We start from the raw sequence: 21519 nt of genomic DNA on the forward strand, positions 1-21519 counted from the left end.
TAAAAGCGTCAGCTAAATGACATGTGATGTCAGTTTCTTGATAATATTCCACAGTACGGTTAAACATTGTGGACATTTTGCAAAAGAACTCAAACAATGAGTGTTATCCAGAATTATTTAATATCCTACATGTATTCATGTTATTGTTCTTTTATATTTGAAATTGGCACATAAGTATTAACTAGACCTTGTTCCAACCTCCGTACCAGCTGGTGGCGGGAACGCGCCGATAATTGTTAATTGTAAAAAAAGAAGAAGAGGAAGAAGAAGAAGTGAGGGAGAGTGTGTAGAAAGTCTCCAGAGTTTCACATTTTAAAGTGTTCACTTCCTGTGAGTATGTCCTGTGGTACAGTGTGTGTTTAGTGTGTGTTTGTGTGATAACGGGCCGTGAACATTTCCTTTTACTGCTTAGACGATAAATACGGAAATGAAATGAAAATACGTAAGTACCACCGTTTGTTTCGCTTTTTACATTTTAAACTAAAACAGGAAAACGTAAATGTCCTTTTCCCGTGTTCAGATTCAGAAGGTCTGTGAGGCAAACATCTACCAGCGTAACATTCGGAGGAATTAAAGGATATAAAGACACAATCCAGCAGTGGGGGGGGGCACCGTCATTTTGTGTTGAACGCGCTCTCGCTGCTGGGCTCGTGCACGTGAGCTACGACGTGCGCAGAGAGCAGTTGAAATGCCCAGAGGCCCTTTCTCAACGTGTTCTGTTGACAGGTTCCTGACTCCGTTTGAGCTGCACGGCGAAGTAACGACTCAAAGGGACGTTGGTCTCTTCAGCCACAGAGTGAACGTCCCCCTTATAAGGTAGTGGTGTCCTCAGTCACGTGACTCCATCTCACATGAGGAACAACAACAGCACCTCCTCCTGGAGGGATACAGTCACATGCATTCATCCACTCATCCACTCAACACGTTCTTGTGGTGAAGCCACAAATGTTATTGAACAAACCTCCAAATGATAACAGTAATTACATTTAAAAAGTAATTCAATCCGGAGATACTTGTTGAAGTTTGAACACTGCTTTATTACAACATGCATGAATATTGATATTTCAGTGTGTTTGGGGCTTGGACTCCATCCTGCTGTAGGATAGACCAGGGGCCGGGATGCTGAGCCGAGCTATATCCCCCCCTCCGGGAGTCCAGACACTGGTGATGGTGGTAGAGAATAAGTTGCTCCAATTTCCTGATGTGCCAGGTTCTGCTGTAGATTGGAGGTGTCAGGGGGGGGGGGGGGGGTGGCGGGTCGCCTTTGGTGCGCGCTGAAATGACAAGCAGACAGCAGAGAGAGAGAACAGTCGTTTAACGTTTGCCAGCACTGATGCAATTGGTTTACAGTAACATCACCCACATCTGGTTGGCTGGTACTACCTGACCCCGCCCCTAATCAGCTGGCCGTGTGCCCCCATGGAGAGAGGAAGCCTACTACCGGGAATGGCAACGCCTGTCCAGTCTTCCTGACTGAATTTTCGCCTAAGCTTCATATAAACTCAAAGTGCCGTGTTCCAAATTTTGCAGAGTTTCAAGATATTTTAAAATTGTCATTTGTAAAATTTGCAGCATTAGGTCATATTTACTCAAAAAGTATTCACAGGTCAAGTTACATGTTAACATAGGACCCCACCTTTGATATCAACTTCACAATTCTGGCATCCATTGAACTTGTGAGGGTTTTAGTTCCTGCTTTAATGTCTCTGCAGGAGGCCATAACAGCCTCCCAGAGAACCTGCTTGCATGTGAACTGCCTTCCACCCACAAAGATCTTGTGCTTGATGATTCTTCTCATTAGGGTTAAGGTCAGGGGAAGATGGGGGCCACACCATGAGTTTCTCTCCTTTTATGCCCATAGCTGCCTCAAAGCATGACTCCGCCACCTCTTTGTTGACGCCTCAGCCTTGTTGGGACATGGTGGACATTCACCAACCATCCACTACTCCGTCCATCAGGAGCATCAAGGGTTGCACGGCACTCGTCCGTCAACAACAAACAGTTTGAAAGTAAGTCTTCATTTAGTCCTGAGCCCACTGCAAACTTTTTTGCTTGTGATCCTGTCACATGCAGAGTCAGATCATAGTTATCAAGGATACCACGTAGTTCTATGGACCCTCTGTCCTGGGGACATTACATGCTCTAGACAACAGTTCACTAACTCATCAAAGAAGGTTGCCCAGTCTGTAAATGTTCAGGAATAAAGCTTGTGTGGAAGTGAGAGCCAAATATTCAAATGAAGGGAAATGAATGTTGTCTCGAGTAATAAAGCATCCGAATGGGAGTTGGAACCTTCTTTATTTGCGACCACAGTTTAACACAACAAATCCATGAGCCGAGTTTCTGACCCACTCCTACTACGGTAACACCTTAGGGTCAAACAGTACAGCTATCTACAATGACCAAAGGCCCTCTGCTTGCATTTAACAGAATCTTTAAATAAAATAGCAACTCCACCCACTTTGTGCTCTGGTTTCGCTCATGAAACTGAAGTTTGCTGATTCAATAAGAACAGTTGCATTGTTTTCTTGGTATAACAAGGTTTCAAGTCCAGATTGTGTCTAAATATATAAAATAATTGATTTAAAAAGGTTTTAGGAGAGAAAGTGGGCAGAGGGGTGAGTTCAGTTCCAACAGTTCTTTCATGTAGTCAGTGAACTCCATGCAGGGGGTGGGGGGAAAGGGATGGGAAGGGGACCTGGATGGAGTTTGAAGGGTGGGACTGGGAAGTAAGGACACGTCCTCTTGGAGTGGTGGAGGAAGCGGGTCGTCGGAGGTGGTCCCTGATGATGATTTTGGAGGCTCCTCCCCTTGGTTCTCCTTAGACAAGGAGTCGTTCCCATACGATCTCTGCGGTGGAGCTGTGTGGTCGTCTCTTGTTTGGATTCCTTTTGTCTCTCGTCCCTGGAAATGGGAACAGACAGGTGGGAAAAAAAGTTAGAGGTAAACAATCTTAACTTCGGTCTTCACTCAGACACAAACATTGGTCTCCTGGGTGACACATTGTGTCTTTTGATCCAACTTGATGTACTTATACTTCACAATTGTTTTGATTATGAATTGATTTGTTTGATAAATGCAAATAACACAGCATTACTGTTGTTGCAGGTGAAGCTGTGAACAACCTTCACACTTCCCCAATATTCACAGATTCATCCAACTTGTGTCCACCAAGAGGACGCTGACTTCATCAGAGGTGCTTTAGAAAGAGGGAGAAGAATTCTATTTTATTGTGAAACAAAACCAATGAACCGATACAACTCCATCTTTAAAACAAGCTGTTTTTAAATGCAGAGCAGTAATTGTTCTCTACAGTTGATATTTATTTGTGTCTCTTTTAAAAGGACAGATGGAGAAAGTCAAGAAGGAAATCCTGAGCATTTTAAAGGAGCTCAAGGAGGAGGACTACAAAGAGTTCAAGTGGTACCTGGAGAACCATCCAAGCCCAGAAGACCCCCGATCAATCCCACCCTGTGGCCTGCAGAACGCAGACAGGATGGACACAGTGGACCTGATCGTACGATGCTACGACACAGACTCGGTTCAAGTGACCATGAAGGTTTTGGAAGAGATGAAAATGAACGATCTGGCCGAAAAATTATCCAAAATGAACCTTAACCCAACAGGTAAGTTGTTAAAAAGAGGAACAAAGACATCAGATGCGTTTAATAAAGATACAACAGATTATTAATGTCAATTTGATTCTGAACAAATGTTAATAATAGCAGGACACCACCCTTGGATTAGGGATTAAAAACCAAACTATAGATTGAGTCTCATAACTGGTGTTCACTCAATAAGAGGAACTATTCCACATTAAGTGTTGGTTTTTATTTGATTACAGACTGTTCATAGCAGCTATTATCACTCTACAAATGCACAAAGTAATCACAAAAACATCTTGTTTCAGGCGAAACGAATCCTGCAGGAGGAGATAGAGGTCAAGGTGAAGAGACTTTTTGAACCACCGTCTGTTTATTGCACACTTCAATTATTTCCATGGTCATTGTTCTTGATTGTCAAGATCTCACAGTCAGGATTCTGAGGAGCCTCAGATAGGAATGCAGAGAAATACAACAAATAGTTTAATCCAAGGGAAATATTAAACCATTAAAGTAAAGCACTATCTGGTTTTTATCTTTTTTTCTTGTTCATTCAGAGATTTTCACCAACTGTCAACGTGAACTCAAATCCAACCTGAAGAAGAGGTTCCAGTCTGTGTTTGAGGGCATCGCTAAAGCAGGAAACTCAACCCTTCTAAATAAGATCTACACAGAGCTCTACATCACAAAGGGAGGGACTGCAGAGGTCAATCAAGAACATGAGGTCAGACAGATTGAAAAAGCATTCTGGAAACCAGCCAGACCAGAAACAACCATCAGACAAGAAGACCTCTTCAAAGCCTCAGATGGAGGAGAGGAACCAATCAGAACAGTGATGACTAAGGGAGTGGCTGGCATTGGGAAAACAGTCTTAACACAGAAGTTTACTCTGGACTGGGCTGAGGACAAAGACCACCAGGACATACAGTTCACATTTCCATTCACCTTCAGAGAGCTGAATGTGCTGAGAGAGAAGTTCAGCTTGGTGGGACTTGTTCATCACTTCTTCAGTGAAACCAGAGCTGCAGGAATCTGCAGGTTTGAAGAGTTCCAGGTTGTGTTCATCTTTGACGGTCTGGATGAGTGTCGACTTCCTCTAGACTTCCACAACAATGAGATCCTGACTGATGTCACAGAGACCTCCTCAGTGGATGTGCTCCTCACAAACCTCATCAGGGGGAAGCTGCTTCCCTCTGCTCGCCTCTGGATAACCACACGACCTGCTGCAGCCAATCAGATCCCTCCTGAGTGTGTTGGCATGGTGACAGAGGTCAGAGGGTTCAATGACCCCCAGAAGGAGGAGTACTTCAGGAAGAGGTTCAGAGATGAGAAGCAGGCCAGCAGGATCATCTCTCACATCAAGACATCACGAAGCCTCCACATCATGTGTCACATCCCAGTCTTCTGCTGGATCACTGCTGGAGTTCTGGAGGACGTGTTGAAGACCAGAGAGGGAGGAGAGCCTCCCAAGACCCTGACTGAGATGTACATCCACTTCCTGGTGGTTCAGTCCAAAGTGAAGAAGGTCAAGTTCGACAGAGAAGCTGAGACGGATCCCCACTGGAGTCCAGAGAGCAGCAAGATGATCAATTCTCTGGGAAAACTGGCCTTTGATCAGTTGCAGAAAGGCAACCTGATCTTCTATGAATCTGACCTGACAGAGTGTGGCATCGATATCAGAGAAGCCTCAGTGTACTCAGGAGTGTTCACTCAGATCTTTAGAGAGGAGAGAGGACTGTACCAGGACACAGTGTTCTGCTTCGTCCATCTGAGTGTTCAGGAGTTTCTAGCTGCTCTTCATGTCCATCTGACCTTCTTCAGCTCTCGTGTCAATCTGCTGTCAGAACAAACAACCTACAATTGGTTGAAATCCTGTATATTTAATCTTGAACCTAAACATCTCTACCAGAGTGCTGTGGATAAAGCCTTTCAGAGTCCTAATGGACATCTGGACTTGTTCCTCCGCTTCCTTCTGGGTCTTTCCATGGAGACCAATCAGACTTTCCTACGAGGTCTGCTGACACAGACAGGAAGTTACTCACAGACCAATCAGGAGACAATCCAGTACATCAAGAAGAAGATCAATAAGAATGTGTCTCCAGAGAAAAGCATCAATCTGTTCCACTGTCTGAATGAACTGAATGATGATTCTCTAGTGGAGGAGATCCAAAAGTCCCTTAGATCAGGACGTCTCCCCACAGATGAATTGTCTCCTGCTCAGTGGTCAGCTCTGGTCTTCATCTTACTGTCATCAGAAAAAGATCTGGAGGTGTTTGATTTGAAGAAATACTCTGCTTCAGAGGAGGCTCTTCTGAGGCTGCTGCCAGTGATCAAAGCCTCCAACAAAGCTCTGTAAGTACAGAGAGAGTTAGATAAATACACTCACCGGCCACTTTATTAGGTACCCCATGCTAGTAACGGGTTGGACCCCCTTTTGCCTTCAGAACTGCCTCAATTCTTCGTGGCATAGATTCAACAAGGTGCTGGAAGCATTCCTCAGGGAGTTTGGTCCATATTGACATGATGGCATCACACAGTTGCCGCAGATTTGTCGGCTGCACATCCATGATGCGAATCTCCCGTTCCACCACATCCCAAAGATGCTCTATTGGATTGAGATCTGGTGATTGTGGAGGCCATTTGAGTACAGCGAACTCATTGTCATGTTCAAGAAACCAGTCTGAGATGATTCTAGCTTTATGACATGGCGCATTATCCTGCTGAAAGTAGCCATCAGAAGTTGGGTACATTGTGGTCATAAAGGGATGGACATGGTCAGCAACAATACTCAGGTAGGCTGTGGCGTTGCAACGATGCTCAATTGGTACCAAGGGGCCTAAAGAGTGCCAAGAAAATATTCCCCACACCATGACACCACCACCACCAGCCTGAACCGTTGATACAAGGCAGGATGGATCCATGCTTTCATGTTGTAGACGCCAAATTCTGACCCTACCATCCGAATGTCGCAGCAGAAATCGAGACTCATCAGACCAGGCAACGTTTTTCCAATCTTCTATTGTCCAATTTCGATGAGCTTGTGCAAATTGTAGCCTCAGTTTCCTGTTCTTAGCTGAAAGGAGTGGCACCCGGTGTGGTCTTCTGCTGCTGTAGCCCATCTGCCTCAAAGTTTGACGTACTGTGCGTTCAGAGATGCTCTTATGCCCACCTTGGTTGTAACGGGTGGTTATTTGAGTCACTGTTGCCCTTCTATCAGCTCGAACCAGTCTGGCCATTCTCCTCTGACCTCTGGCATCAACAAGGCATTTCCGCCCACAGAACTGCCGCCCACTGGATGTTTTTTCTTTTTCGGACCATTCTCTGTAAACCCTAGAGATGGTTGTGCGTGAAAATCCCAGTAGATTAGCAGTTTCTGAAATACTCAGACCAGCCCTTCTGGCACCAACAATCATGCCACGTTCAAAGTCACTCAAATCACCTTTCTTCCCCATACTGATGCTCGGTTTGAACTGCAGGAGATTGTCTTGACAATGTCTACATGCCTAAATGCACTGAGTTGCCGCCATGTGATTGGCTGCTTAGAAATTAAGTGTTAACGAGCAGTTGGACAGGTGTACCTAATAAAGTGGCCGGTGAGTGTATATCATAACTTAAACATGCTGCCATCTTTTCTACTTATTATTAATATTTTCTTCTTCGTTGTTTCTTCAGTTTGAGTGGCTGTAACCTCTCAGAGAGAAGCTGTGAATCTCTGTACTCAATTCTCAGCTCCCAGTCCTCTAGTCTGAGAGAACTGGATCTGAGTTACAACAACTTGCAAGATTCGGGAGTGAAGCTGCTGTCTGCTGGACTGAAGAATCCTCACTGTGACCTGGAGACTCTTAGGTCAGATTCAATCAATGTCCACTTGGTGTCTTTGTTTAAATAAATGGTACATTTCTGACTCATTTTCATGAGATTCGTTCTGCTTGAACCCAAATATGTATTTTCTAAATATTTCCATGAACATGTTGTAGAGTTTTTTTAAATATGTTACATATTGAAATATTTCTATGAATGAATCATAGTTATCAGTAATGTTATCAGACTGTTGATGGACATTAGTGGGTGTTTGGTTGTGACTGGAAACCATTCAGTAACGTTAATGTAATGTTAATGTCATCCCTCATTCGCCAAAAGTATCTCAGTACTGCAGTGACCTTCCAGCCCTCAGAGCTCCCTCAGATCAAGTGACATGTGTGTTGTTTTGTGTGTCTGCAGGTTGTCAGACTGTCTAATCACAGAGGAGGGCTGTGCGTTTCTGGCCTCTGCTCTGAGCTCTAACCCGTCCCATCTGAGAGATCTGGACCTGAGCTACAATCATCCAGGAGACTCAGGAGTGAAGCTGCTGTCTGATGGACTGCAGGATCCGGATTGGAGACTGGAGACTCTCAGGTATGAAGAGGCCTGGTGCAGCCACAGACCATCAGTCTGGTAGAAGAGGTTAAGCTGGAAACCTTTTTTCTGTTACGCTGTCAACCAGGTTAATGTGACCTTGACACACCAAGCTGACCTCAAACTACCAGTTACTCATCAAACTGTTTGTGTCCCACATCAGACAATCAATACAGACAGAAATAGTGAGGAACCGTTATGAAAGGCTTGTTTCTCTGGAGCTTTGTCTTGTTTCCACGTTATAAGAGAGGACAGTGGTATCTCGTAACACGTTGACGACATCATGGCGGATTGATACGAGTCAACGTCATCATGCTGCAGCTTTCTGGGCACTGATCAAACAACACCTGGGTGTTTAGATGCTCGTCATCTTCCTTCAGTGTGTTTTGTTATTTACTTCAGACATTATTATTGACGGTCAAAATATCTGCTCAAACCGTCTTGATGGTGTTGTAAAGGAGTTCAGCTTCACCTGCTTTTGGTGCTTTGCACTCAGAGCCAGTTCATCGATGATAGGAGTCGACTTGTTGAAACTACAGCTGTCAGTCAGCCACAGACGCTCAGTGAAGAACAGCCTAACAGCTGATTGTGGAGAAATATTATAATATACTTAGTGTTAAACTGAATGACTAACAAAACATCTCTAAACACAGAAAAGCACATCAATATCAATGTTACACATTAAACTAATAGTCCCAAACCACAAAGGTGTATGTTAGTCCGAACCCGCAACCAGGAAGTAGCTCGTGTGACACTGAAACTCTCCAATTTCAATTGCGGATACTATCGAGCCGACAGCGTTTAACATAGGACGCAAATAATGTTTAATCAGTGTGACCAACTAAACCACAGCTCAATGTAAATAAACAACAGCTTACCGGTGGTGCATCCCTCCTGACGAAACAGCATGCCAAAACGAATACTCAATTCCCCTTATAGCCCGTGCGTTAATCAGGTAAGTGAACCTCCCACCTGTTTACCTGTGTTACCCCGCTGCCAAACACCCGTGATGTAGTAAACGCTACAGTAATACTCTTGTGTGGGGACAGTACACATGTAAAGTTTCAAGTCTATATAGCAACAAAAGACTTTTGTGAAGGCCTCACATCAGATTAACTGCTGAAATATCTCTTTTAAGGATTATGCTGCATTCACACCAAAAGCGAAGCAAATTATTTGCATAAGTCGATTCAATGCAAAGTAAAGCGAAAGAAGCGAATAAATTGCTTCAAAAGTTCCCTTTCCCGAGCCACATCTACCAGCTCTGACTGGAGGATCCCAAGGCGTTCCCAGGTCAGTGTGGAGATATAATCTCTCCACCTGGTCCTGGGTCTTCCCCGGGGCCTCTTCCCAGCTGGACGTGCCTGGAAAACCTCCCAATGGAGGCGTCCAGGGGGCATCCTTACCAGATGCCCAAACCACCTCAACAGGCTCCTTTCAATGCAAAGGAGCAGCGGCTCTACTCCGAGCTCCTCGCGAATCGCTGAGCGTTTCACCCTTCTATCTCTAAGGGAGACGCCAGCCACTCTCCTGAGGAAACCCATTCCAGTCGCTTGTACCCATGAACTAGTTCTTTCGGTCATGACCCATCCTTCATGACCATAGGTGAGGGTAGGAATGAAGATTGACCAGTAGATCGAGAGCTTTGCCTTTCGGCTCAGCTCTCTTTTTGTCACAACAGTGCGGTAAAGCAAGTGCAATACCGCCCCCGCTGCTCCGATTCTCCGGCCAAGCTCACACTCCATCTTACCCTCACTCGTGAACAAGACCACGAGGTACTTGAACTCCTTTACTTGGGGTGAAACATCCTCTGTCCTAAAACCCTCACATCAGCACAGGAAAAACTCCCCAACAAATGAAAAACCCTTCCATGGGGAAAAAAGGGAAGAAACCTTAGGGAGAACGTCAGAGGAGGGATCACCTCTCCCGGGATGGACAGACTGCAATGGATGTCATGTGTACAGAATCAACAATGAAAAAGATGTACAAAACATTCAATTCCTCTAACAGAAATGATACAAGTAATTGCAAGTAGCAGAAGAGGTGTACGGCAGGACCACTGCAGGGACAACCACCATCAGGTCGAACCACCATCCACAGAGGCTTCTGTGGGGAGGGGGAGCAGAAAGATGTTGATTTATGATGACAGTAATATGAATCAACAAACGATGATGATGATGATGGCAGCAGCAGGTGTCAGCAGGGCCATGCCAGGAGTCAAGTCCAGTGTCCAGACGGAACTACGATCCACAGAGACCTGCTAGGCAAGAAAACCCAAAAAACTCCCGGAAAGAAGCTGAACTAGTGATGTACATTAATGAAACGTGGATTATTGTTGGAAGCAAGTGCCTTGTAGGTGAGGAGAAGTACATTAAATTCTATTCTTGATTGGGAGCCAGTGCAGAGAAGTTAATACAGGAGTTATATGATCCCTTTTCTCAGTTCTTAATACACGTGCTGCAGCATTTTGAATTAACTGGAGAGGTTTTAAGAGATTTACAAGACAATCCTGAAGTCTAACAAGTTGGTTGGTGTCTTCTGGCTTGATCGACAGATACAGTTGAGTATCGTCTGCATAACAATGGAAGTTTATGCGGTGTTTTCTGATAACGTCGCCCAAAGGAAGCATATACAAGGTAAATAGAACCGGTCCAAGCACAGAACCTTTTGGGACTCCGTGACCAACATTGGTGGTCCTCGATGATTCACCGTTTACAAACACAAACTGGGATCGATCCGATAAATAAGATTTAAACCAGCTGAGTGCAGTTCCTTTGATGCCAATCAAGGGTTCTAGTCTCTGCAGCAGGATACAGTGATCGATGGTGACAAATGCGGCACTGAGGTCCAGCAAGACAAGAAAAGAGACCTTGGTCCGATGCACTCATGCATCAGTGCTGTGATGCACTCAAAATCCTTACTGGAAATCCTCAAACAAAGCATTGTTTTGTAGAAAGTCACATAATTAATTTACGACAGATTTCTCAAGGATCTTAGCGAGGAAGGGAAGATTAAAGATCAGAGAGAGATTAGAGAGGTCTGTAGTTAGCCAACACCTCTGTAGCTAGAGTAGGTTTCTAAAGAAGGAGTTTTAATTACAGCTTCCTTAAAGGACTGTGGTACATGTCCTGTCAACAAAGACAAATTCATAATATCCAGTAAAGACGTGCTAATTAAGGAAAAACTGCCTTAAGCAGTTTAGTTGGAATTGGATCCAAGAGGCAGGTAGAAGATAGATTTTGAAATTATAGAAGTCACTTGATCAAGCTTGATGGAAGAGAAGCCATTCAAGTAGGTATCAGGGCCCACTGCTGCATCCAAGGTTCCTACATCCGAGGACGGGTTGGCCCTGGTTGGGGGCAGGAAACCATCATGTACGGTGTGGGTTGGTACGGCTCCGGACACAGGCACTTGACACCAGGGTGGTGAGTTTCAATGGTTTTATTATTTTGATTATTTTGATCCCGCTCGCAATAACACGCCGCTCGCTCGGTCGGTCTCCGTCCCTCCTCGCTCCCGCCTCACTGATATATAGGGGAGAGCACACACACACACATGATTATCCCCAGCTAATTATCATTGTTTTCACCTGGCACTGTTCCCCGAGCCGCTCCCCCTCTCTCCCACCTGCAGCCGGGCTGAAACCACGCCCGCCACCACACATCAATTTTCTCTTTGATAGTCAGAATCTTATCATTGAAGAAGTTCATAAAGTCGTTACTACTGAGGTCCACAGGAATACACGGCTCGACAGCGCTGTGACTCTGTCAGTCTGGCTACATTGCTAAAGAGAAACCTGGAGTTGTTAAAAACATTTAACACATAAACACAGATACAGCAGTAAAACCAATACAGCTGTCGTTTTTTCTTGTTGCATATTATATGCTTCACCTCCTCAGAAGTTACCATAATTAGTTGCTGCTCAGCGGGTGAGAAATATCCTGCGCGCGTATGGATATGTGTATGCGTATGCTGCTGCGGCTTCTTCTCCATTTCTGCATCAGTAAATCTGTAAAGGATACCGTGGTCTACTTAAGTATGTTGTGGACTTGCACGCTATGTGCACCTGGATCCACTTAGCTCCTCTTTCTCATTCCGGATCGGCAAACATGTGACCAATTAATATCACACTAAGTCAAGCTGCGCTTTGTCCCTTATGCTGGATTCCTTTATTCCTCGTTTGTGCAATAGCCCTCAGCTCACGCCAGGATTACACACAAATACTAGAAAATGCAATCCCTGCTGAAAATGCGTTGGAATGCTTAAAGCTGAAATTACTTTCAGAAAGTTGCTTAAAGTACAGAAATGAAAAAGCTGAAATTAATTCTAAACATTGCTGAAAGAATAGAAATAGGAGAAGCTGAAATAAATTTAAAAATGACTGAAAATACAGAAATGAGAAAAGCTGAAATGAACTTGAAAGAATTGCAAATTGAAAAACAAATTGGAGAAGCTTCTATGAATAAAAAATACAGAACTAATAAAAGCTTAAATGAATAGAAATAGGAAAAGCTGAAATTAATTTTAAAGAATTGCAAAAAATATAGAAATGGGAGAAGCTGATATGAAGAAAAAAACAGAAATAATAAAAGTGAATTAAAAAATGTATTTTTGTAGTAACTTAAGGTTTAGTACTAGTTGTTATTGTGGAAGTAGCAGTAGAAGAAGTAATAGTTGTACGAGTATTTGAAAGAGCAGTTCGTATTTTAACAAAACAGGTTAATTCAGTGCTTTATGGTTGAGGTACAGATAATCATTGAAGCTTTTATATTGAAATAAATGAATTGGGTGGGGGGGGGTTGGGAGACAGAATGTCATTCAAACTAAATGGACTTGGTAAAATAGATTTGTACAGTGCTTGTCTAGTGTTCTGACCCCTCAAAGCGCCTTAACACTACATGACATCATTCACCCATTCATACACTAATGACCAGTGTTGGGAAAGTTCACTTTCTACATGAACTAGTTCAAAGTTCAGTTCATACATTTTAAAATGAACTAGTTCAGTTCATAGTTCAAACTTCAAAAATGTTGAACTAAGTTCACAGTTCCAAAAAATGTACTAGTTCAGTTCTTTTTTTCCATACGTTGCTGCAAGCTATTATTTTTAAAAATTATTGCCACAGCCCAGAACCACAGACAGCAATTATTTTATCAGTTTTAACACTGAAGCTATGCATCAGATTTAAACTTCATATCCAATTTTGAATCCTTATCCAACCAGGGTTCACATTAGCATTGAGGGGATTGTTGCTTTAATGTTGCTGTCCATTCACTCCACACTAGCAGCAGCTGCAGCGTTCACCCCTACAGTACATTCTCAAACACATGGTGCTTGAATGCTCTTTTTTAAATAAGAATAAAAACACGACAGTTATAATTAAGGTGCAAATGTTTGCAAAGAAAGGTCAGATTCCTCCCATCCTCACGGACCTTGTCAGTAACTTCATAAAACTCATTTAAATTATTAAACGCTGCCTCTTTGCTACACGCAGTTGTCGCCTCCATGCATTTCTTTTTTTTTGATGACGCAACGGCGGTGCGACGCTGGAGGCTGGTGTTGCCAGATTGGGTGTTTTTTCCACTACTTATTAAGGCGCGTTTACGGTGTGTTTTCAATAGAAATCTGGCAACCTATTTGAACAACGTTAACCTGAAAGAACGCGTCGTTCATAGACACCAGAATGAACGAGTTCACAGTAACGTTCATCGGGCATTAATACAGTACGTTCAGTTCACGTTCGCCCAAAATATGAATGACAGGAGATGAATGAACACGTTCAGGCACAACACTGCTAATGACAGGACCTACCATACACATTGGCACCTGCCCATCAGTAACTAACATTCACATACTGTAGTCACAGCTAGAGGAGCAATGCTGGGGTTAAGCGTCTTGCCCAACGACACATTGACATGCAGGTTAGCCGGGCCTGGGATCAGACCAACAACCCTCTGATTGGAGGACGGCCGCGCTCCCCACTCACCCACAGTCGCCCTAAACTAAGAAAACTAAGTTATTAATTGATGGGCCTCAAACATTCCAGTAAGAATTCCCTCCATGGGGGTTGAAATACTAGTAGTACTACTAGAAGTACTAGTAATATTAGTAGTAGTAAATGTCATTTTTGTATTAATACCAGTTGAAATATTAACAATAAGTACTACTAGAAGTACTATAAATCTTAGTAGTGGTTGTAGTACTATTTGAAAGAGCAACAAGTATTCAATGAAACAGCTTTATCCTAAGCTTCATGGTTAAATTAGATAATCATTGCAGCTTTTATTTTGAAATGATGGTATGGGGGGGGGTTGAGACAGAATATTTGTCATTCAAACTAAGAAGCTATTAATTAATAGGCCTCATCAAACATCACAGTAACTAATCAGCTAATATGGATCAGCTGTGCGTCACAGACAGAGCCCCAGCGAGTTGCCGTGACAACGGAGCAGCTGCGGTCACTAACGAGCTCACAGGGGCGCAGACTCAACCCACACTTCAAACAAATGCCCCCTGGAGCAAAACTAGCCAGGTGATGAAAAACATAATGTGATTTTGAGAGACACAAGACTCTACCGAATGCATGAGTGTAGTTTTCATGTCTCCTGTGTGTTTTAAAACTGCTCAACTAACAGTTTACAAAACATGTACCTAAAGAGGAAACCAAACACCAAAATGAAATTCAAATTAAAAAGTGGATTAAATTAAGGAATTAATTGAACATTGAATACCATTCAAACTTGAACTAGTAGTGATAATAACTAATAACCTACTTATCAGAAATTTAAATCAAATCAAACCTTTTCAGGACATCAAATCAAAATCAGAGCTACTTTTTAAATTGTAATCGAGAGTAAATCCAAAGTAAGACCAACCTGGTATTAAAGTCAAACTGTATCAATTATGAAATAAATCCTAACGAACCCTGATATTAAACTTTAAGCTCTATGTTTTAGAGAAATTTCACATAATGATGTTGTGTAATATCACAGTAATAGTGCAGAAGGTGACGTCAGCAGTCGATGCCTCTGTGGTGTGAAAAACCAGTGAACTAAATAAACTAACTAGTGTGTTTCTTCTGTTGGTTTGTGTTCATAGTTCATGTGTTTGTTCATTTTGAAACATGAAAACATGCATTTTGTGTAAATACTGAATGGTCTGCTTCATTTTATATTTGGTTATTAAACAGTTTAATGTTAATGTTCCTTTGCACACGTCCCATGAAGCTTGATCTGCAGCATGACGTCATTTCTCACATTTGATGAAAGTACAGTGACAGGTACATTTATTATTTATTCTACATTCATCTACTTTATTTCATGAATATATTCCACCACCTTGTCGGTGCTGAAGGAGCTGACTGACAGTCTGTGGTAGAAGAAGAAGAGGTGGTCCATGTGGACATGAAGGACCAAGCTGTGTGTATGAGAGTGATGTCATGTCCATGTCTCCATGCTGCTCTGACCCCCCTCCTCCTTTCAGGGTGGAGCCTGCTGGAGTCCGATGGATGACACCAGGTCTGAGGAAGTGTAAGTGAGCTTTGAGTTGGATTCATCACACTGTGACATCACTCATTCACCTCTGTGATGTCATCATCAAAGTGTCACTAGATGAACACATGATTAATAACTGCAGCTGTATTGTGTCTTGTTCTGTCATCAGATTCCTGTGAACTCACAATCGACACAAACACAGTAAACGAAGAACTCAAACTGTCTGACAACAACAGGAAGGTGACATATGTGTGGGAGGAGGTTCAGTCATATCCTGATCATCCAGACAGATTTGACTCTGCTCCTCAGCTGCTGTGTAGAACTGGTCTGACCGGTCGCTGTTACTGGGAGGTCGAGTGGAGAGGAAGAGTTGATGTATCAGTGAGTTACAGAGGAATCAGGAGGAAAGGATTCAATGACTGTTTGTTTGGACACAATGATCAGTCCTGGAGTCTGAGATGCTCTGATGAAGGTTACTGTGTCCGTCACAATAAGACAGAAACATACATCACCTCCTCCTCCTCCTCTGGTAGAGTAGCAGTGTATGTGGACTGTCCTGCTGGCTCTCTGTCCTTCTACAGAGTCTCCTCTGACTCACTGATCCACCTCCACACCTTCAGCACCAAATTCACTGAATCTCTTTATCCTGGGTTCAGGTTTTGGTACAAATCTGGTTCCTCAGTGTCTCTGTGTCCTCTGTAGGACGGAGAGTCTCCTCCTGGTGGAGAACCTTCCTCTCTGCTCACCACATAGTTCAGTGTGTACAGCTGATGGTGGTTCATTTCATTTTATGATAATAAAAACCAGGTGAAAAGCAAAATATGAATGTAATATTCTTTTTAAGCAGATTATAACTTTAAATCTTTCCGAATCTGTTCAGTGAAATAAAATCTAATTTCACACAATCAGGTTTTGTTCTAAACAAAAACCTTTTTAATGATTCAGCAAACCTCTAAAGATTTAATGACAGATGATATTAGGTACTTTGTCTTTATTAATGATTGAATAGTCCAACATTGACTCCATGTATTACTTCATATTAACAGGATATAATTGTTTGTTTCTAATGTTAATAAATGACTTTTATTGGAAACAACTGTACTTTTGTCATAATATAAAAATGCTTTAAACATCAAATACTTTGATCCTTCTTAAACATGCTGTACTGTTTACTATCATATTTTTCATAATATAAGTATTTATTCTACAGCCCTGTTGCCATGTCAACAGCATAGAAAACATGTTGAGAAAGGAAGTGAAACGTTGGAGTAGTTTATTTGTAGGTAAATATTTAAATTAGGGCTGGGACTCGATTAAAAATATTAATCTAATTAATTAGAGGCTTTGTAATTAATTAATCGCATTTTAATTGCATAACTATTTGACCTGAGAACAGTGAGAAGTAATTTTTTTCACATGGATTTTTATTTTTGTTCAACCAATTCCAGCAGACAAGTGTGTTGTGTTGTGGATTCCAGCCTGAGAATCTATGAGAATTGAGGTTGGATTCAAAAGCATCAACAGGTGTGTGGTGGAACAGTGCAGGGAGATAGCAGGAAGGCTGAAGTGTGGAGGATCCTCAGTTCAAACCTGCTCTCTCAGAAGGAGGGTTTGGTTGCAGTGAGGGCTTCAAACTGTAAACTTTGTAACAGTTTTGAGGTTTAGTAAACAATCCCAAGGTCTAATATGAGAAACGGACACAATGAGGCATGTGCTTGAATAGCACAAGGGAACAACTGAAGGGCTGCAGGCTCCAACCTGCTGTCTGAGGTTGTGGGTTCATGTCCCTTCATGCAGACATCACTTCTGCTTTGAAAGAGTTTTGAGGTTTGAGTAGCAGTCTCAAGGTTAAATACGAGAAACAAAAATGTAATTTGTGCATGGTGAGGTAGTGCAGCACAAGAGCTGAGGAGCTACTGTCCTTACCCTGTAGGTTGTGGGTTTGAGCCTTTGGCTTTACTTCAGGTTTGAGTAACAATCTCAAGGTTAAATACAACAAACAAAGGGTTGGTTAGTGTGTGGTGAAGTAGCACAGCAGGAGAGCTGCTGCCACAAGCCTGCACTGCATTTGAAGGTTTTGGGTTCAGGCCCAGATGTGGAAATAGCATTTAAAAGAGTTTTAAAGTTTAACTCACATGCTCAAGGTTAAATAGGAGAATCAAAGTTACCAAAATGTGACCAGGACTGGTGGTATAGGGGTGAGTGCAGGGGCCAAAAGCCTCTGTAAGCACTAGCGGGTTCAAATCCCACTGCTGCCAAGTTGTGAGCGCACTACTGTGGAGGTAGTAGTGGGGGCATTGTCCCCACTGGTTGTTTCAGAGAAGTGGACCCTGGGGGTTATGCAGAAACAGAAGGCGTGTTCACTTGAGTTATGATGGCATTGTCAAGAATGATGAAGAATCTTTTGAATGATGATGAATTGACTAAATTTGATGTTAATAGCTAAATAAGCTTTTATCACTTATTAGCCATGCTACATAGCCTATAGGGTTCCACCTTTTTGACAGGAGAGAAGGCCGGATGAGTCAGTAAAGATGAGCAGATGTGTCTCATTCAGTGGTCACACTGACATGAAACTTATTACAGCCTCTGAGGGCATTTTTCAAGACAATCACATGTTTGTCTACTTTAGGGCATCCTGTGGACAACCTTAAACTGACAGTCTGGCACAGGGTGTAGATTTGTTTACCCTTTTTAGTGCATCCACCCTCCAATTCTCTGTTACATTCAAATTCAACTCACTTGTGCCTTTACCAATGCAGGAAGGATGAATAGCATGGTTGATCCTCCAAGATGCACCAATCCGTCTCTGGGGCAATATCCCATTTTGATTTTTTATAAATGTCAGTTATCCAAAACTAAAAAAGGATTTAGGAAGAGCCACCATGTCCCTTGAGGGTTGAACCCAGATAAGGTTTAAAGTACAGAAATTTGGGGCATTTGGCATTAGTGACAGGGACGTGTAGGTTGCTCCATCTAAGATCATTCCAGTCATGTCATGGGAAAAAAAATATTGTGATAAAAGTCAAAATATGTAGGGTCAAAAAATTTCACAGAAAAGATTTTTTTTAAATAATACGTAAAAAATGATTATAAAAAAATATATGTAAGGTCAATATACTGTATATATAATATAATATATAATATATATATTATTAGGGCCGGGACTCGATTAAAAATATTAATCTAATTAGAGGCTTTGTAATTAATTAATCAAAATTAATCGCATTTTAATTGCATAAATATTTGACCTGAGAACAGTGAGAAGTAATTTTTTTCACATGGATTTTTATGGATTTTTATTTTTGTTCAACCAATTCCAGTAGACAAGTGTAGCAATAGCATATTTAGAAATATAGTACTTTCAGAAATTCAGGTAGCCTATAGGTAAGTAGACCTTCTGTAAACTATGTTTTTAAGTAGACCAATACTTTCAAGGACATTAGTTTCCCTGGTCCTTAAACCAGTCATCTGGTGCAGTGTGGGTTGGGTGTGTCAGCTCGTCAGCTTCTTCGTTCATGTTCACTGTGGTTTGTTGTTGTCTGAAGTCATGAACGCTAGTTGGTGCTCCAGTATAATCGGTCCTCCGAAACTCATCCAGTGAGAAACGTTCCGCGGTGCAAAAAATAAGTGTAAAAATGCGTAAAAAATGTTTAATGTGTTATTTTTTGTGTAATTAAATTCACTTAATTCACATTGTAATTAATGAATCGCAATTAACTCGCTAAAGTCCCGGCCCTAATTTAAATATGTAATGAATAACTTGGTTTATTGACCTTCTGAACTTTAACGCAGAGACGTCTCCAAACAACACAAACTACTGAGTTCAGTACTTAAGGTCCAACTTGAAGGTTTCATTCTGCAGTAAATATCGTACTTAAGTCTCCTCGTGATATTTTGGACCGCGGCAACAAAAACACAAACAATTAAAGCTGCGAGCAGCTTTGGACGGGTCCTCGCTACTCCTTGCACGTCGGGGCCCTGGCCGGACGGTTACGAATGCAGCCGAGGACGAAGCACAAGTCGGTGGTCGTTAACCGTGTGGAGCAATGCCAGGAATGCTGCTTTGCAAACTTTATCTTTGACATTGTCATGGTCTGAGGCCTTTTATGTCAACATCTAACCAGGAGCTTCTGATGTACCATTAAAAATTAAAGCCTCTCAGAATACCATAGATGAGCCAATTTCCTTCAATGTCTCAATTACCAGACTACATTTTGTCATTTTCAGGGTAGATTTAAGAAGGAAACAATCAATACTTTGATGACCATTCCACTTCAGACAGAGAGTACACATCAATATGCTGTGACTTGGTGATAACCAGGACATTCTGATGTACCAGTCCAAAATAAAGCCAATGAGCCAATTTCCTTGAAAATCTATCACCAGACTACATTTTGAGAAACTGAGGAGTTCGATCTTTTACAACTCTAAGAAATTATGAAAATTTGCCAAAAAGGCACATCTTTAATGATTAAATGCAGCCCCCCCTAATCTTCAAAAATTATGAAAAAATTTGGGTGTGTTTAGGGGTTCAATGTTTACACCTCCTGCAATTTTGGAAGTTACACCCCTTACAAAGTTCATTAACCGTAATATCTTAAAACCATAACATAGGTCAGAAATTATCATATGGATGTTTAAAGGGTGAGAAGTTCATGCTATATGAGAAATATGGAGCAGATTAGATAAAGTATGGTTGAGTTAAAACAACTTCAACATTCGTGGCGAATGGTGGTTTTTTGAAAATGCTCCCTACACACATAGTTTGGAAATTCTTCCGGCAAAATGCAGTTGTTAGACCCTAAGGTCTCAGGATTACACTGCACGATTTTGAAAAGAATCGGGTTTAATCGCTGGGAGGAGTTCGGTCTTTTACAACTTTAAAAAAATCATGAAAATAGGCCAAAAAGGCAGATTTTCAACCATTAATTACAGCGCCCCCTATTCTTCAAAAATTATGAAAAAATTAGGTGTGTTCAGGGCTTCAATGTTTACACATGCTATAATTTTGGTGACGGCAGGCCAGCACCGTTCTGATATATCAAGGCACATTGAACCAATAATGATCCACCAAAGGTCTCGTGGCAATCAAACTCAGCGTTTAGGAGAAATTGCCAATTGCCATTGTTTTTTACTAAATTCAAAATGGCGGAAAATCTAGTTAGGCGCATTTGCATTTCATGATTGACTTTTTTGTAGAGCATGTCAAAGAGCATCTGTGTGCCAACATTCAAGTTGATCGGACATCGGGGCGGAAACTGGCCTAGTGTGGTCTTTTTTTAATTTCTAGAGGGCGCTAGAGACATTTCTTTATACACAAATGTGAGACCCAAAAAATATCAAATTTTTTGACAGTCCAGATATCCATGCCAAATTTAACAACTTTTGAATATGATAAAGGGTTAGGGTTAGAGGGTTAGGGTTAGGGTTTGTGAGAATAATAATAATTCCTTGAAACACAATAGGTTTTTTCTACGACTAGTCGTAGCGAGGACCCTAACAAGCACACATTTTATAACCGGGTGGAGTTTATTACTGAGAAACTTGAGAATTGAAAGTTTTAAATGTGATGGAGTCTCTCAATGCACCCGCCAAAATAAAACACAAACAGCAGCAACGTTTCCAAAAAATCCAATAAAACAGAAGTTCTGCAGCCTGAACAAAAGAGGAACGACTTTAAATTTAAATCTCTTAATCACATCGTTATAGTACTTGAAAGAAATGATCACAATAAAGTACATCCTCATTCTGCTCAAACTCTTCGTAGGAACCAGTAAAACCACATCATCATAACGCATAAATAACGAGTACATTTCTCTGTTTAAACCATTGCTGCATTGATTAAACACATTACAAAACGCTTGTACTCACAAACCTCCATATTCTCAAGAGACCTTCTGATTCACAACCCTGGAAATGAATTAAGAAAAGCAGTTTATCATTCACACTCTTCTGTCCTGAAGCAGCTGTTCAGTGTCAGTGTCCCCGGTCCAGACCTCAGGGGCCCACCAGCACCGTGGAGCAA

General features: G+C 41.9%; 1 protein-coding gene across 8 annotated transcripts; it reads left to right on the forward strand.

Moving 5' to 3' along the window:
• The first annotated feature begins 258 nt into the window (after window positions 1-258).
• On the forward strand, window positions 259-16528 carry LOC119226362 (NACHT, LRR and PYD domains-containing protein 3-like). Of its 8 annotated transcripts, none has more exons than XM_062558931.1 (10): window positions 259-816; window positions 1862-2943; window positions 3109-3196; window positions 3345-3626; window positions 3911-3946; window positions 4160-5954; window positions 7275-7448; window positions 7824-7997; window positions 15481-15527; window positions 15661-16528. In XM_062558931.1, the coding sequence occupies exons 4-10, from the start codon at window positions 3350-3352 to the stop codon at window positions 16191-16193; spliced, it is 3036 nt and encodes a 1011-aa protein (XP_062414915.1). In that variant the 5' UTR covers window positions 259-816; window positions 1862-2943; window positions 3109-3196; window positions 3345-3349; the 3' UTR covers window positions 16194-16528. The 8 variants fall into 8 exon arrangements, with proteins under 8 accessions (XP_062414915.1, XP_037340167.2, XP_062414917.1 ...); XM_037484270.2 differs by having other exon boundaries at window positions 1862-2009; window positions 2826-3196; XM_062558933.1 differs by having other exon boundaries at window positions 1862-2009.
• The last annotated feature ends 4991 nt before the right edge of the window (window positions 16529-21519 follow it).

This window comes from Pungitius pungitius, chromosome 18 (assembly GCF_949316345.1).
Source record: "Pungitius pungitius chromosome 18, fPunPun2.1, whole genome shotgun sequence".
In the NCBI taxonomy this organism is placed as follows: Eukaryota; Metazoa; Chordata; class Actinopteri; order Perciformes; family Gasterosteidae; genus Pungitius; species Pungitius pungitius.

What these genes read in the sequence shown, in the direction of transcription:
- LOC119226362 (XM_062558934.1), top strand. Translation starts at nt 3,350, where the DNA reads ATGGAGAAAGTCAAGAAGGAAATCCTGAGCATTTTAAAGGAGCTCAAG. An exon ending in AATGAACCTTAACCCAACAG is followed by an intron (nt 3,627 to 3,910) that starts GTAAGTTGTTAA and finishes ATCTTGTTTCAG; the next exon opens with GCGAAACGAATCCTGCAGGA. An exon ending in GACACCAGGTCTGAGGAAGT is followed by an intron (nt 15,528 to 15,660) that starts GTAAGTGAGCTT and finishes TTCTGTCATCAG; the next exon opens with ATTCCTGTGAACTCACAATC.